General features: G+C 39.5%; 1 protein-coding gene across 1 annotated transcript in view; it reads left to right on the top strand.

The window, feature by feature from the left end:
- The window catches only part of Delta (neurogenic locus protein delta), a 57,697-nt gene that overhangs the window by 21,334 nt on the left and 18,603 nt on the right, over positions 1 to 17,760 (top strand). Inside the window, exons 3-4 of the mRNA XM_065365381.1 lie at positions 6,470 to 6,563; positions 13,807 to 14,076. Coding sequence (XP_065221453.1) covers positions 6,470 to 6,563; positions 13,807 to 14,076 — 364 coding nt within the window. The remainder of the gene's footprint in view (positions 1 to 6,469; positions 6,564 to 13,806; positions 14,077 to 17,760) is intronic.

Genomic DNA, 17,760 nt, shown 5'->3' with positions numbered 1-17,760 from the left:
TTTTGGCTTTTATAATGCTATACTCGCGCCGGATGATGCGTGCATTTGTGCAGTATTTGGTAGATACATTGTTGTATTGTATGAGGACTACGATGATGATAATGCTGATGCTGATGTGTGGAAGCAGGTCGTCGTCGTCGTTATTTACACGCGGCTAATCGTCTCAAACACGCGTGTAAAAGCACCAGCGTGTATATTTTCAAACTGTTTCGGTCTCTAGGTTTTTTTGTAGTCTGACTTATGGATGGGCTGTGTGTACTTAACGTTTTGGTCGTCATCTTCGCGTAATATTAAAAGAGTTAGAGAGAGTGAATTTTGCTTAGTCATGGTTTGGCATTAGCCTAACATCGAGCATTGACGAGATAACCTAGCAGAAGGTAGGTTTGAAGAAAAAGGGTTAACAACGCGAACAATTCGATAAACGTGCGTTCCTTTTCCGCACACGAAACAATGAGCAGACTCGTGTATGGTTGGAAATGACGTAGATTAGGCTGAAAGAGAGAGAGAGAGAAGTTGGATCAATGCTGGGATGATCTATCTCATTACTCATTAGGATACTGTTGGTGCTGCTGTTCAAAAGTTCAAATAAGATGGACGTAATTGGATCAAACTCATTTTTGATCAGTTTTCATGGTTGTGAGATTTTTTGAAGGAATCCTCCGGTGCATGGTGCTGAGAAAAAACCTGCTGGTTTGCTAGATTGGTCAAAAACCGAGAGCGATCAGGATCAATGCTGCGATGATCCATCTCATTAGCACACTGTTGGTGTTGCTGATCAAATGTACCACTGAGGAATGCAATTGGCTTCTACTCCTTCTGTCCAAGTTTTTTGGGTCTGAATATTTTTGAAGCAATCCTCCAATGCAATGGTGCTGGAAAAGCGGTTACGTTGCCTGAATTTTGTGCATTTTTTCATTGATGATTTACATCGTCGTGGACGTGGCTGTAACGGTTTCTAAGGAAGTTGGACGTGTGTTTGTTGCAATGATATGCTGCCATACTTTACCTTATATACCTTACCTTACCATACCACCTATATAAGTATACCGCTGCACTGTATGTATAAGCATATTATACGATAATGAAGCAGCAGAAGAACTACATGCCATGGCAAAGCAGTCGTACGTCGAAGTCTCGTAACGCTTCAGAGATTCGCAGACCGCGTCGCGTCGTCGAGTATGGGTGAGCGCGCGTGTATGAATTTCCGTATTACTGTTCGAAGACGTGTGTGCATGTAAGTGTTGGTATATAGGTACGTATGTGTAAAGGGTCACTGACGACGACAGCTACAACAACAACAACATCGAGAACAGCTGTAAAAATGAGTGGATCGTGTAGCAGAGGATGTCGATGGGTATGTGTCCAACTTGGACACGACGAGAAAAGGTTAATTTGGATGGATTTTTTGTATGTATAGTTGGTGATGGGATTGGATCGAGGTGTGAAGGCTGTGGGTGAAGTAGTGTTTTAGGGTGCTTTTGAGGAGGATGTCAATGGGTCAAAATCGAGTGATTCTGTACAGAAAAATTGATTGTGATTGTGTGATGGTGATTAGAAGATCATTGAATTGAAAATTGTTGAGTATTCATTGCAAATTTTCTGGGTGGTTGTAATGAATTTGTCATTTTTTGTGTTTTGAAGGTTATGGGCCCAAATTTTGGAAGTACTCAAGCTTAGATTTGCAGGAGAGAGAATGGATTAAGATTTCAATGATCTTTCCTTGTCTTCTAAAAGCTCACATAATTGAGTAATTGCAATAGAAACACTATTCGATTGCGTCAGTGGAGTAAGTTGTGCACTCAGTTCTCCTTTTTTGGATGTCAATGGATGTATGGATGAAAGAAATTGGCTTAATCGTGTAATTCTGATTTTAAGAACATAAAATGTAAATTTGACGAGTAATCCAGCAATTTTCCTACAAAGATTCGATTATTTGCCCTTTTTTGAGTTTTTGGGGTTATGGGCCCAAATTTTGGAAGTACTCAAGCTTAGATTTGCAGGAGGGAGAATGGATGGTGATCTCAGTGACCTTTCCCCATCTTATTAAAAGCTCACATAATTGAGTAATTTCACTAGAAACACTATTCAATTGGCTCAGTGGAGTAAGTTGTGCACTCAGTTTTCCTTTTTTGGATGTCAATGGATGTATGGATGGAAGAAATTGGCTTTAATCGTGTAATTCTGATTTTAAGATCATAAAATGTAAATTTGACGAGTAATCCAGCAAATTTCCTACAAAGATTCAATTAATTCGCCCATTTTTGAGTTTTGGGGATTATGGACCCAGATTTTGGAAGTACTAAAGCTGGTATTTGCAGGAGGAAAAATCGATGGAATTTTCAATGACCTTCCCTCGTTGAGTAATAAGCAAATTTTTTATACAGGAATTTGATGAATTTCCTTTTTTTTTCTTTCGAATTTTTTGAAGGTTATGGGCCCAAGTTTTGGAAGCATGAAAGCTTAAATTTGCAGGAGTGAAAATGGCTGGAGACTTCAGTGATTTTCTCCACCTTCTGAAAAGCTCCCATAACCAAGCAATTTGTATACAAAAGTAAGGTTGAATCGAAGCAATGATTTTCTGAATGTCTTTTCAGGTGAATGCACCCAATACCGGTGCCCTATACCGGACAGATAATTTGTATGGCACTTAAACTTTTAAAAATGCATCATCGAGTCGAGAATAATTAGTAATTGACAGTTGAAGGATCTTTTTGAATGTTGGCATTCGGCCTTTATTCCATTGTAACCATCTCGAGACTTTTTTCTTGGTACATGGTCGAGTATGTCGCGTGTATCCATTAATCTTATAGGTATCCTTCCCTTCTCTAATTTGTCTTCTGCTTTCATCTATTACATACAAGAGAAAGATTCGGACACAGACTTGTTGTTGTTGTCTGATGTATCCATTGTCTATATCTGCCTACGTTCGTATCTGTCTCGTTACCAGTGCGTAACTTATTAAACCATTATCGGTATGTCCGGATCCTTATGAGACAACGCGTATTGCTGGAAAGCAGACCATCGCCATCGGGCGTGAAAACTGCGTATAATTTTCTCTCATTACTGCACGATGACGACGACGACGCCATGCCATACCAAGCCGGGCTTTTTCAACGTTTACTGGCTGCCTATGCCTTCCCTTCGTTCGTTGAAGCGTTTATCGCGCTTATTATTATTATAGTACCAGAGAGTGAGCTATTTAATGACCATCGTATAAGGCTCGGCTGGCTACCTGACCAACACCTGGCCCTGGCTATAGCAGGGCTGCCTATAGCGCGTTTTGTGATGGGTTTTTACGATCATCGATCTACTTACTGTTGCTGTTACTGCTGGTGATTTTGTTGTTATCTTAACACGATGTTATGGTGTGATGATAGTGTCATCGAGGCTTATCTAGCCGATACGTGCGTGTGTTTCGATTCGACAGATAACAAGGATTATAAATTTAGCGGAATGACGAGATGCCTAAGAGAGGAGGATGTACCATGCGGTATGTTTTTGTGAATTTTTTACGACTTTTTTTTTTTTGTGCTCGCATAAATACGTCGTTTTGTGATAAGATATCGATACAGTGTAATATCTATTTTCCGCATGTGAGGAAATTTGTAACGAATTGAATGAAGTATATACGAACATGTGCGAGATAAGGCTATTTTTATGGGGCACGAGTCCCTAGTGTAATCATTCTTATCATACTGGATTGAACCCTGGCACGCGTACTTACAAGATGTTTGAAAATGATTTTTTTGTTTGGTATGTTATCGTCATGTTTATATATACCTAAACCTCTTTGTATTTTTGACGAATGGAATCTCCATATCGCTGATGTGTTTCGGCTGCGGTCTAGTTGTATGTTTAAAAAATGTACAAAGAAGAGGCAAAGAAAGAGGCGGAGTGCAAAAAAGAAGACAACAGTAATGAGGCGAACCAACCCAACCGAACTATGTAGTACTATACGACTATAGTATATGTGAGGCTCGCCATGCGTGAATATTGCTCATTAAAACGATATCGCGACTTGACAATTGCAATGCAATAACGACCAGTCAAATGGCTGTGGAAATTCCCCCGAGAGGGAGAGAGAAAAACATACAAGCTGTGCTTATACGAGTACAACGACGACCTCTGATAAACTTAGTGGGTCATCAGGGGCGATGGTATTTTCGAACGCGATCCCTCGTGGTAAATAAAGCACACCGAAGACCCAGTACATCTCTAGGTGCCACTTGTGGTTCGCCAATCGGGACATTAAAACGAGAAAGACTGCGGCCGATTTATAATACAAAAGAGTTAACTAGGGGTTTTTTTGCTACATCGAGGATAGGGCTTCGAACGCGGTAATTTTTTTCCTCTTTTTTTTTTAATTAATGGTATCCGATCTCGAAGGAATACTGGAGAGGAGGGGAAGGGGTGGGATCGAGGACGAGTATTATTTTTTCGAAAAATGCCATACAGTGAGAGTGAAGAGGATAGAAAATTTAATTACGGTGGTGGTAGTGGTAGCGAGTGAAGGGAATTGGATGGGTTTAAGTAGGTACTGCACGTATGTAGATGCGAGATGCCTGGGCAATGGGCATGTGTGAGAAGGTATCCTAGGTATATCTATAGGTAGGCAATTATCGTCATTTTCTAAACGAGTAATTATTGTTTTGGTTGAAATGCGTGGCGATGAGAGAGGAATTTTTGGTAGCTGTCAGAAATATATGGTATAATGTATAAATGTGGTGTACGATTCGGGTGAAAAATATAAAGAAAGGATGCCGTATAGACCATAGGGTACCTAGACTAGCCCAGCCTGAGCTCTATGTGTATTTGTAATGATACACGTTCCGATCACTCCGCCCCTCCGCATCACCTACCTAATCCGGTATAATTATATCGTGCTTGTATATTTATACGGATGGTTTATGATGAGCTGCGAAGACCAAAAAGTAGTAGTATTGGGTTTTCATTTTCTCGTGTGTTTTTTTTTACTCTTCTTCAACCGTATTATAATTACACCGAATAATAAGGAGTATACTGGGAAAAATTAACGTTTAATATTGAAATTTGATTTGATTTAGGTGTATTAAAAATATTATACGAGGGTAACTCGTCGTCGTGTCGTCGTCTGGTTTTTAAAAAAATAAGAAACCAGTATCCGAGGGTATTATAGGGAAATACCTCGAAAGGACCGAAGGAACAAAAAATATCCTCGACTAATTCACTAATAATACGTAAGAATCTGTATAGTATACGTAATCGAAGAACGAGAGCTGCAGACTCAGCGGTGGTCTTCGTATACGGTGTCTTACACGTATCTCGGATGTTTTTTTTCCTCTCTTTTTATCGAACTATACAGTATACTGGTAAGATTTACAAATGAGCGACGACGACGACAATTCGTCAGCTCCGTTTAACAAGAGAAGACAAATCAATCAACGCTTTGAGAGTACCATCGACTACTACGGGTCTTCTTCCTCATGTCACCTTTGTGGTTCTCGAACCATATATACCCGAGAAGAGCTTTAAAATGATGAAACAATTAACTTCGACGTCGGTGGGAACCAGTTTACGTGTTTTTTTTTTGCGACCGGCGCACGCTACGATCACCTCTTCGTCCGCGATGAAGCCGAAGGTCTTGACGATGCAAAGACATCATCAGTCTCTCATAAATGATGCATGAAGTTTGCGTATTTGTTTTGGTTTTTTTTTCTACGTAGCATAAAGGGACCGATGATCGGTGTAGATGTTACTTTATGACGTACACAATGAAGTAATGAGCATGGTGATGGTTTGCAATTGAATTGACTACGTGTGAGTGACGAGTGGGGGTGGCATGTGTAATGAGTATTTTTACCTGTATAAGCTTTATCGGATGTATTCTGATACTTGTGGAGAAAAAAGAGAGCAATTATGGTCTACGGTGGCGCCTGGTGATTTTTTTTCCAGCGAGTATGAGGTATTTTTTTTTGCACCAGTCGCAGGATTGAGAAGAACCGGCCCTCTGCGGTGGAAAAAAATTGAATTATTCTAGTATTCCGAGCTCGTATCACATGTATACGTATTACATGTACGTATACTACGTACTCGTATATATAGATTAACGGTATCATTGTATGTAAACGTACGTATTTATGCTATACGAGCAACTCGCTGACAGACTGATGATGAGACGATGTAATTGTTAATATACGCGTAATGAGAGTATATTATACGCGTATAAATAATATAAAATATAAGTGTACCTACACGAATACACTCATAAATATTATAAGACGATCGAGTCTTTTCTGGAGAACTGGAGGAATGGTGGGAAGGTGCGGGAGGGGACTCGAGGACGGTTATAATGTTTATTATATTTTTATTTAGTATGTAGTATATTTGTTGTATATTTTTCCCCTCCGCTTCTTTTTTTTTTAATACCCAGTCTTCGGCTGGTTATTATATTATCTCGATTAACATATGTTTTGTATGTGTTGATGTACAGGGCACGTTTTCATTAATTGTTGAAGCCTGGCACGATGCGACCTCCGGTAATACATCTGCAGACGATGCTGGAGTTTTATCGAATGCCTCCTCGGGTAAGTTTTTTTTCTCTCGCTTATGTATTATGTTGAGTTGATGATTGAATTACCTACTCTTCGTGTAGTAAATGTAGTAGCGTATTTTGTCGCAGATTGATAGTTTGTATGTGTATTTTTTGAAGGAGAGAGATGATGGATTTTTGTGTAAGTATTGAATTTTATGGTGAATTGAAATTGGGATTTGTAGAGAAATTAGAGTTTCCGAAAAATTTATAGAGGATCGAATTCTAGTTTTCTACGTGACAGGTGGGGATACTTAGCACCATACCGCAGAGTTCTGATTTTTTTTGTGGTCAATTTGAAGAATCTTAGTCCTCCACGTTTTGTCAAATTTGAGTGAAATTTTGGGTAAAACTGTTTTTTATGCTGAGCTTACTCACTTGTTGTCAGAAAAGTGATCTTTTTACGTATCTAACGGGATAGGGGGAGGGGGTTGTTTTCTAAACTTGGAATAAGAACTAAAGGAAACGACTCAAGAAGCAAAATTCTGAAAATTATCATTTGTGAGTCTCAATTTTCTAACTGACAAATGAGCTTTTTGAGATGTCCGCCTCTAATTTGCGTTAGACCACGATTTTTGGAAAATTCATGGTCTGAAACCGCCTTGACCTAAATTTCAGATGCCTAAATTCATTTTTTAGGATTTTGTTTTTGAATTTTTTCACTTGTGAATATGTTGTTCAAAAAAAAAACATACTCGAGGTGTCGTTGAACAAGTCGAGAGTAAGCCAAAATTCAATTTCAGCTGCCCAAATCATTTTCTACTCCTTCTAGAGCAATTAAAAATTCTGAAGAAGTTGAAAACTTCTCCAGGAGCTTTAAAATGGCTCGAAATGGTGAAATTTGGATTCGGGGGCAGGGGGGGGGGTCCTGACAAAATAAACCTGTTCGTGTGAATGTCAAAAATTTTCTTTCGAACTTGAGGTATCCGACATGGAAATCGACTCAATTGTGGACACACAAGTTACTACTCAATTTTTAGTTTCCCAAATTAAATTTCACACCTTCTGACGTAGTTCAAAAATTCTGGAGAAATTTGAAATCGGCTGGAGGTTCAGAATGCCCGGAGATGGTGAAATTCAGTTGAAAAGAGTTGATATTAGTCTCAGTGTCGTTTTTGGATTTTCAAAAATTCGTCAAAAATCAAAACAAGATCAATTTTGATAGTTGATATTTTAATTTTTTGAAAATTCTCTCACACAGAGAGGTATCCAAAAAATGAAACTATTTTTGAGCTGAATGTTAAAAAATCGACAAAGCATACCGAAATGCATTTCCAGCTCAATTTTTAGGTGCTGAATTTCATTTTTCGATTTTTGGCAAATTTTTGAAAATTCAAATTTGGATTATTTTCTGTGAAAATTCCCAAAAAATTATTCAAATAATTGAAGTAATAGAGCTGAAATTAGGTTTATAGCCTGCTTTTGATTTTTCAAATCGATTTGTGGTGGTTTCAAGCCATTCTGGGGCCTGGCAAATTTTTTTATTTTGAACTTTTACTATTAATTGCTATGAAAAATTTTTTAATGAAATTTTGCTGATTTGAATTCTTTGGAGCACTTTCATTTTTGGTCAAATTTCCAATAAACTGAATTCAATTTTTCCAAAATTGAAAGGTCAAGCTAACCCTCCCTCACCCCTTGCCCCACATTTGGTGTGATTTTGCTCGAGATTCGTAAAAAACCATGCAGGTCCTCGTATACCTTAGTATGAAAACAAAGTTCGTGTGAAATTGATCTAAGATGACCAGCCTCCTTCTCCCCCCCCCCCAAAAAAAAAATTCACGAGTCTTAAAATTTTTTAGGAGATGCTGGGCTCAGTTTCTGCTATAATCTCAAAATGCTTCTTACAAGCATCCAAAGTATGCGAGATATTTTCTTTATTTTATTAATGAGAACCTACTCTCTTATCTCATTTTGTCCTTCGGTCTGTATAGAGACAGGCGCCGGATGGCCAATGGGTACAGTAGGGCTTATAAAATCTTGTATATATGAACGAGTAGGTACATGGTAGCATACCTATGTGTACCAGAGCCAGAGAGATAAACCAAGATGCCGGTACGGTGCATTGTAGATACCTTTTCATAATGTGGGAGAATCACATGCACCCATAGTGCATATTATAGGTGCATAGTATGTATAAGAAGAGAGAAAGACAGAGATGAGAATGACGACGACGACGTGTATTATCGGGTGTAATTTGGAGCGCATATGCTTTACAGCTGGCGCAACCTGGACACGGTAAAGCGACCTGTCCTCTTCCGGTCTAGATTTACTTCCGTTCGGTATTTACTCCCCTATAATATGAAGCATATACCATATAGCTTAGAGAGTACCTGCGTGCCAGCGTGTGTGTGTGAGTACTGGTGAATGAGTATTTGTATTTATACGAAGACGACGACGGTATCGGCATCCCTGATATTCTGCTGCTTGGGAACTACCGTACCTTACCGTGTACCGAAGAAGATGGTAATTCGAGATTTTTTTCCATTCGAACATAGGGTTAATTTCCCATCGCATCGGTTTTTGGACCAGGTGTCGAAGAAGTAGCGGCGAGAGAATTTCGTTTCTTTCTCCCTAGAGAGACGACCAGTACCTACTATAGAGAGTGAGGCAGGGCAGGGAGTGGACGTGGACTTGGCTCATAGTTATAGTAATTTTTCCGGATATCGAAGCGATGATGCGGTGGGTGCATCGCATAGTTTCAGTGAAAAGATCATATAAGTAGCGTATATTTATTCAAATTATGCCTTATCAGTTTTGCAGATTCTCTTCTTTATAAGTCCATAAGTATAGTTTACGCAAACTTGTGAGACGAATATGTGTAAAAGAAAACCATACACTTGCATTTTCCTTATTTGGCTCCAAGGTACTCATTAAGATAGATAAAAAGAGGTAAAAAAAGTACACAGCAGTATGTAGATGCATATAGTGTAATATGGTCAAGTCTTCTTGGCGCAGATATATGCCTTACAGGTTGTTTCGTTTGTGAGATAAGAAAGAAGAGAATTAGATGATGATGATGATGTTGATGATGATGAGGGGGGAGCAGGTTGAAATGCAGAGAAGATCTCGCGGTGTATTATGGCGTTTATCTTATATGTATATGTATACAAGTTATGGGCCTGCAGTTATATGGAGAAGAGTTAATTGCTTTGAGGTTGCTTCGAGGTTGTGCCCGTACACAGAATATATTCGTGTACCGCCTACTTTATTAATAGCTAAAACATAACGACCAACATAACAGATATATCGTGACCGACATATTGATCCTGAAAATTGAAGAGACGCGCGTGAGATATACCATAGAGTGAGCGAGAGAGAACGAGATGGCTGTATAGTCAGAGATGGAGAGAGAACCAGCATCCAACGGTGGTATGGTATTAGCGAGTAATAGTTGGGTTTGGACTTTATTGGGAATTAAGCGATGGGATGATGAGGATGGCGGAGCGGAGTGTATATTTACAGCCATGATTATTATAAGGTAATACGTTCAACTTGTATGTGTGAATGTGTGAGTATGCTTACTATATGTACATATATTACATACCATATAGGTATACCTTTATTGTAGTACGATTGGAGAATGAAAAAAAGATAGACAGAGAGGCTGAAAGTTGTAGAGGAGGGACATATGTATAGTATGTTTCGGTATGTATGAATGTCTATGTACATCTATCTACATTATTAGGATTGGTAGAGATATGGTCGCCGCCACCGAAGTCGTCGTTGTCGCTGCTGTATGATGATGATGATGATGCTGAGATGGTTGATGAGAAACGTATAATTATATCGTACGTGCGTATATGTGTAGTATATGGTGTTAAGGTGATGCCTGCCTCACCAAAGAATAGTAAGAAGGTACAAACCGTATGTATGTGGATGCCCATATGCTACAGGTAGAGAGATCCATATTCGTATAGTCTGGCTGACGGGTGTTTATTTTACGATCAAAGGGTTCCATGATCGGTCAAGGTTATCACAGGTTGAAAAGGCGTTCGCAAAGGATTTAATTAATCTTTCACGAATAGATATAGATACACACACAGGGTTCAGGTACGTTATAATATCCAGTTATACGCAGAAAAAAGATCGGACCAAAGAAGAGGAAAATTTCTCGCGTGGGAATCTGGCTGCTTTAAGAGATGTGTAGTTAAAGGGTGCATGTACCTATAGATTGATGGATGCAATAGGTGAAAGACAAAGGGTGCGGGAGAGGATTATTGAAGGTACAGAAGCTATACACAATATGTGTATCTGGACCCGAGCTACCTATCATGAGTGTAACTCGCGATACCTGCGTGTATGCGTTTATTTTGAAAAACCCGATTCTCTCTATGTATTCTTCTTATTTTCAGGCCTTGATGTTTATATGTATCTGTGTGTAAGGTGGTGGTGTGAGATGAAATGCTAAAGTAGCGTGTGAACGGATACTATATAAGTTTACAAGATGTGAAAGAGATGATGGAAGGTGTCGAGAGGCGCAGGTTTTCATCTTTATTTATTTTTTGCTTATTTTTTCAAATAGGCCTGCAAGGCAGCTAGGATACTATATGTGCATGTGCAACTGGTGCACTCTCTCAAGGTAGTATCTTTCTGCAGTAGCTATAGAGCTACCTTCAATTATAATGGTATAATTTGTGTTTTTGCTCATGGTTTGGCAAAGTATACCTATAGTTAAGTGGTAGAGTGCACGATATGTGATATTGAGAGTGAAAAAGATGAAAATCTGGTTTGAGAGTGTGCTTGAGAAACTGATTGGTGATGTTGATGCTGCTGAAAAAGTATCAAAACTGCTCATTGAGATTATCAAAATCTCGGTATCGATACTCGGTTGGGGAATATCGATACCCAGAAGTATCGACATTTCTCGATGATTCAAAATTGATACAGTAAGTCCCACTGGGACCAGGTATGTTTGATTCTATAAACCAGAGTATTCTAAGCAGCAGAAGGATAAAAAAAATCAAAATCTGTGTATTGATACTTGAGGAAATATTGATACCCAAAAGTATCGACATTTATCGATGTTTCAAAATTAATACAGTAAGTCCCACTGGGACCAGGTATGTTTGATTCTATAAACTGGAGTATTCTAAACAGCAGAAGGATAAAAAAAAACGCAAAATTTCAAATTTTGTTGAAATTTCACCACGTCTTTTTGATGTTTTTTCAAGATGATTTTCATACTTCATCGGGTTTTGAGTTACATTTAGTCTTGTAATATGTTGTGAACACTTTTTTGTTCCATTTTTATCAAATTTTACAAAAAATTGATCATCTTTTGCCAATTTTCACTAATTTTAAATCTTGATTTTTTAACAACATAAAAAATTACAAAAACCCGTCAAAAATGTACAAAAAAATTTGAACATTGGAAATTTTTTTTTTGAAAACAAAAAGTAAAAAAAACTTTTTTGAAGCAATTTCTTTTGAATTTCAGTTTTTATCCATATTTCTGGCTGTTTTCGCACATTTTTTCACAATTTTTGACAATGCAATAATATTGTCGATATTGGGTTTCCATATCGATATCTCTATATTGCATTTCATAGCAATATATCAACATCACTGAAGTGACTAAGTGGCTGTTGCAGGGAAAAGGTGTTGTGTTAGGTCAGCATTCATGTTTGAAGAAATTGAAACAACGGGATTTGATTTTACTGAATTTCAAATTACAGGGGATTCATTTCATTTTGGAAGGGATTTTTTTTCAGTCTGTGGTTCCAAATTTGGCTTTTGCTTATTGCTGAAAAACATTTGAAATGATTTTTCAAAATATGCTAGCCAAAAACTGTGGGAGGGGGGGCTTCTGAAGATTTTCACTTGCAAATTTCTTGTATGTACTTCATTTAGATGGAAACATCTCCGAAATAAATCTGGCTCGCCAGAGGCAAAAAAGGAAGCAGGAAAAAGATCAGATAAACTTTTATCTGTGTATGTTATCATCAACGAAACAAATTAGAATTAATTAAATTTAGGGTGGTGCAATGAAATAGGGTAAAATACCTTCGCGTGACTATAGAGTGCTTGGACGGAATAAAAATGAGAAAAAAATTAGAGAAATAATAAGCAAGAAGGAAGAAGACGTCTTCTTGTGCATAGATTGTGTACTGTATACAACCAAGCACGATATCTCATCAGGTCCGGGCAAGAAGGGGTTGAAGGTAGCTATTCCAGCGAGCGCATCTTTGAATACCGAATGATGAATGGAGCGGGCTGTGGAGCTATGTGCAGTGGATGCGGTCGGTGGCATAACATTACGTACGTACCTATATATCGAAGAAAGATAGAGCGACGAGTACAGCAGGCAAGGGCAAGATGTACCAGGTAGAGAGATGAGATAAACACCACGAGGAGATCGAGAGAGCTGGTTAAAGAGACGCGCGCGTCGTTGTTCTCGAAAAGATGAGATCATGACGCGCGATCGAGGATCTAATAGGATGGCGGAGCCGGGCAAGGGAAGCGGTCTGTGGCAGCAAGTTTTCTGGCCGTTTTCTCCCACGGTCTGGCATGCCCGTGAGGCACCTGCAACATATTTTAATCTTGTGACCTCTTTGTGTTTTTCTACCTTATGGTGTTTTGCGGCGGCGGCGCGGGCGACGGTGGCAGCGCGAAGGTTTTCGAGAAAAATAACCAAATGAAAAAAAATCCTCGAATGAACCCGTAGTGTATTAAAATATAAGATGCTATCGGACGATGAATTTTTTCGAGCGGATGAGGAAGATGATGAAAATTACGCCAGCGATGCGCGAATATGTGAATTGTGAATGAGGATTTTCGCGAGTTTACATGTTCTCTTCTTCTTACGTTTCACCCTGCTGGGTTGGGTGGGTATTTGTCGATATTGGGTATTGCTGGATGTGAAGCTGCAGGTATGATGTAGTTTTGTGAATGAAGATTGTTGTAATGGTCTGGATACACATTTGACTGTGGAATTTGCGAATTCAGTTTTACGTATGCGGTGATGTGGAGTTGTGAGGGGGGGGGGGGAGCTCATCGACGTAGATCCGATATTGAAAATTAGATACGAGTTGGTTGGAATATTTTCCCCAGAATTTGCAATTTGGATTTTCATTGGGACATTTTCTTTACCTTTTTGACCCCCCCCCCACCATTCTCCCTTCCCACCATTCTTGATCTGTATTCGAATCATGCTTATGATTTTGAATTCATAGAACATACCTTATGTTGACGAATTTTGATCTCAATGTGCTAATTGTTTTTGTATTTCATTCCAGGTTTTGACATCGGCCCAGGACGCGTTCTGATTAGTCGTATATCGGATACGAAATATTTAGAAGTGAATTCGATGTGGACTCCGGTTAAATTCGAATCGTCGAATTCGTCGATCTCGTTCGAATTTCGGGTTATGTGCGACGTTCACTATTACGGTGCCGGTTGTGCGAATCTGTGTCGACCTAGGGACGATGGCTTCGGCCATTACAGTTGTTCGCCGTCCGGAGAAAGAATTTGTTATTCTGGATGGAAAGGAGAATATTGCACGAAACGTGAGTAAATATTATATTGACTTATTTAGTACATATTTTTTCTTCTGTATTGCCATCACTGTGTCGATGTCCTCCTGCCTAGGAGTCGAAGGGGGTGGATCATTTTGTCCCCATAGAACCTGATTTGATTAATGTGAAATTGTCTTGATCCCTGATCAGCTTGGAAATTGGTCAAATCATCGAGTTGAAAAGCACCATATTGAGGTATCTGGCACCTGCAGTATCTACAACTCTCTTGTACATTGCGGTGCTGTATGAGACTTATGTAAGTGTTGTACCATAGCATAGTTTAATCGGTATCGTCGTCTCTCATCTCATCATAGGTATAGGTAAGGTATCTTATCGACAACGACGAAGACGAAGACGAGCGAAACATAGTCGAGAATTCTTCTCTCTGGCCGACTGTGACGTTATAATAATGATAAATTAGCCGTGAACCATCTCAGTTGGACGGTCTTTTGTACGTATGAATGGGTTATTTTGTGGTGGCGCATCACGATGAGAAAGAGAGTGCGAGATGGACGTTAAGTAGTAGCGCTTAGCCTCGGGATGTATCTGCGTGTTGTTGGTACTATGATGGTGATGTTGTTGTTGCGTGTAGTTTTTTTTTCTTGTTCATTGCTGCTGATCCGATAATGTTGTTCGGATACCACCACACATTAGCTCATCATTGTCCATATCACGTGTACTTGCTGAAGAAGCTGAAGAGAGATGGATTATTATAGTGCGAGAGTTGTAAGTGTAAAGATTTCGTGAGATACAATATTATACGGAGTGTGGGCAAAATACCCACCAGAGTATCTGGGTGTGTGGATTGTGAGGCTTGTAGCCTATCTCGATGTGCTGGAGGAGGATCTATGTCAATTTTAGGCCATTTTTGAGAAGATTTGCAAGAATTTCAGGAGGTCGAGGAATGTCTCTCTGGCTGGGATGTCCAAAGAATTGAATTCTGCATGATCCAGCATTGTGGAAATGACGCCAAGAATCACTAAAAATTGTCTTTTGATGAATAAGAGTCTGAAATGTGTCAGTGATCGATCCTCTGCCCCTTTTGTGGGATGTGGTGAATGCTCTTTGGTCTTGGGAAAGTTTCTGGACTGCATTGTGCTGAAAATTTTGATAAGAATTTTGGGGCTGGGGTTGTCAAAATGGGGAGGGGCAAGTTGAGGTCAAAATTTGTGTCCTTCTGACAAATAAGAGACTGAAATGTGTCATTGATCGTTCCCCTGCCCGGTCTGTGAGATTTGGTGAATGCTCTTTGGTCTTGGAAAAGTTTCTGGCCTGTATTGTGCTGAAAGTTTTGGGGCAAGCGTTGACAAATGGGGAGGGGCGAGTTGAGGGTTCATCTTTTCAGAATTCTTGTATCTTGAACGTTCCACCTCGAGGAGAAATATGTGTGTACGTGAATCCGAAGTTGAAAGGTATATTTGTCTTATTCCAAGAGATTATACCAGAGAAACATGCAACTCTTCTACATACGTAGAGATGGAATACGAGAACTTGATGCTCTGTGTACAACCTTTTTTACCTATAATACCACACTCGGCTTCAGCATCATCACTATTCGAGCAGAAGCTATAAAATAGTAGAGAGACGAAGACACATAGCGAGAGTGAGAGCAAGAGTAAAAGAGAGTGCACATTCGCGCAAGTTATAAATATGATCGGTTCCCACGGAATGGTCCGGCCAGCTACGACGGCTCCTCGTCGGTCCATAGCTTGCGGGCGTTTCAATACTGAAGACTGAAGCTGCGACGCGTTTGTTACCAAGCTTACTCGACGATATATACGACGATCATGTCGATTGGTTTTTATCCGCATCTCACTCACTCTTTCTGCGAGCTCGTCGTTGTCGTCGATGCTATGTCCATTTTTGTTAACCTTGCTGATTTGCGTGGTATCATCGCATTTTACCTACCTATCGGTTGTGAGCTAAGGTATTTTACATTTTTTTCCCTCACATGGGAAGCATAGAGTGGGTATTGCGACGACTGTATACGAAGGAATTCGCCGAATTGCAATTCATCAGCTTTGCTAGGAAAGGGGGGAGGGAGCCGGGTGGATTTATGTATAGGTAGATGGGGTGCTATATATAAAATACGAACTAACGTATTACAGAATGAAATGACTCCTGAGCAAGATGCATCGTCGAGGGGACTCTGGAAGTGTGTTAGTGTTGCATTATTTTGAAAATTCGATAACGATGCGAGGGAATTCGGGGCGCTGAAGAGGGTCGTATAAAGGGTTCAAAGGGTTGAATGTGCCGAATTTAGTGCAGTTGTACGTGTATATGGATGCAAGTTGCATCGGAATACGATCGAGTTATTAATAGTGCAAAGGGTGATGATGAATGGGATGCAATAGGGAGCCATATAATCGATTCGAACGAAAAAGAGGACAGGATTACCTAAAGATTACGTTCGAATCAGTGATCCAAATTACGTTATTTTGTTTCCTTTTCATTTATTTTTTAATTAGAAAGTATTTTGTGGTCAGGGAAGCGGAGACAAGGGTGGAGAATTGCAGCTAGGGTGGAAATATCGTGGAGGGTGTGTAAAAAATAGTCATGATTTTACGATTTTGGTCGGATGGGGTGATTGGATGAAAAATAGGAATTCTTGTTCAAAAGCCCAAAAAATTGGAAATCGATGAAAAAATTTGAACAAAAATGAAATAGAGATTGAGATACGAAATTCACATTTTTGAAATGCCTCTGTTTTCTCAATTCTCAGCTCCTTTACCCCCTCCCTCCATTCTCTTCTCTTAATAGTCGAAATTCCAATTGAACGAATCCTTGTTAGAAAATAAAAGACATTTTTTTCCTATCTAATCTTCGCCCCGAAAGAATTCAGAAAAGGATCGTAAAAATTAATCCTCGTTTTCTCATCCCGCTTCCAATTTCTACATCGTTTAATAAAGATAACGACATACTATATAAAATCTACTCCATCGACCCGTAGAAGAAATCGTTTGTACATATTAATCCTTCGTCCCCCTGTGGCTGTTGATTGTTACTCAAATGGCTGAAAAAAAGAAAGAAATAAAAAAAAGTTCAAAGGCTACGACGATGCTCTATTCTCAGCTGATATTACGCCGAATGGAGTAAATCCACGTATTAGTGAATTATACGAATACTTCGTACAGTCTCTCGTAGTAAATTCTCTCCGCCCCTGCCCCCCATCCGAAGACGTTTTAGTAAAGGTGATATCGGGGAATTGAATAACGTTGTTGTGTGGCAACAGGGGGTTGTAGTATGCTTCGGGCATTAGCAGTGGTGTGTGAGCAGAAGCAGAAGCCAGGGGGTGTGGTGCAGTTGCATTTCACTCTTGGAAGAGGTTTTACCGTATACGAGTATGTGCAGCTGGTGATGGTGAAGTCGCCTTGATACTATTAAGAGAGCCCGTTAGGCTACAACACGTTGATGACCCTTGCTTTCGGCTTTCGGGAAGTCTACCTGGAAATTTTCCATCTGGCGTTTCGGGTAAAGGTTTTTTTTTTCTCTTATCTTTTGGAAATTGAACCGTAGGTGAGCGTTTTTCGAAAGATAAACGATGCGATTACAGAAAGAAGTAAATAGAGAAGAAGAACCCTTTGCAGTATACGAGTATGTGAGATATTTACCTAGGTACAAGATAGGTACATACTACGATGCTTGAAAAAAAAAAAACTACATTTAGTGCTGGAA

This window comes from Planococcus citri, chromosome 5, assembly GCF_950023065.1.
Source record: "Planococcus citri chromosome 5, ihPlaCitr1.1, whole genome shotgun sequence".
Classification (NCBI taxonomy): domain Eukaryota; kingdom Metazoa; phylum Arthropoda; class Insecta; order Hemiptera; family Pseudococcidae; genus Planococcus; species Planococcus citri.
This window is presented reverse-complemented; position numbering and strand designations above follow the sequence as displayed.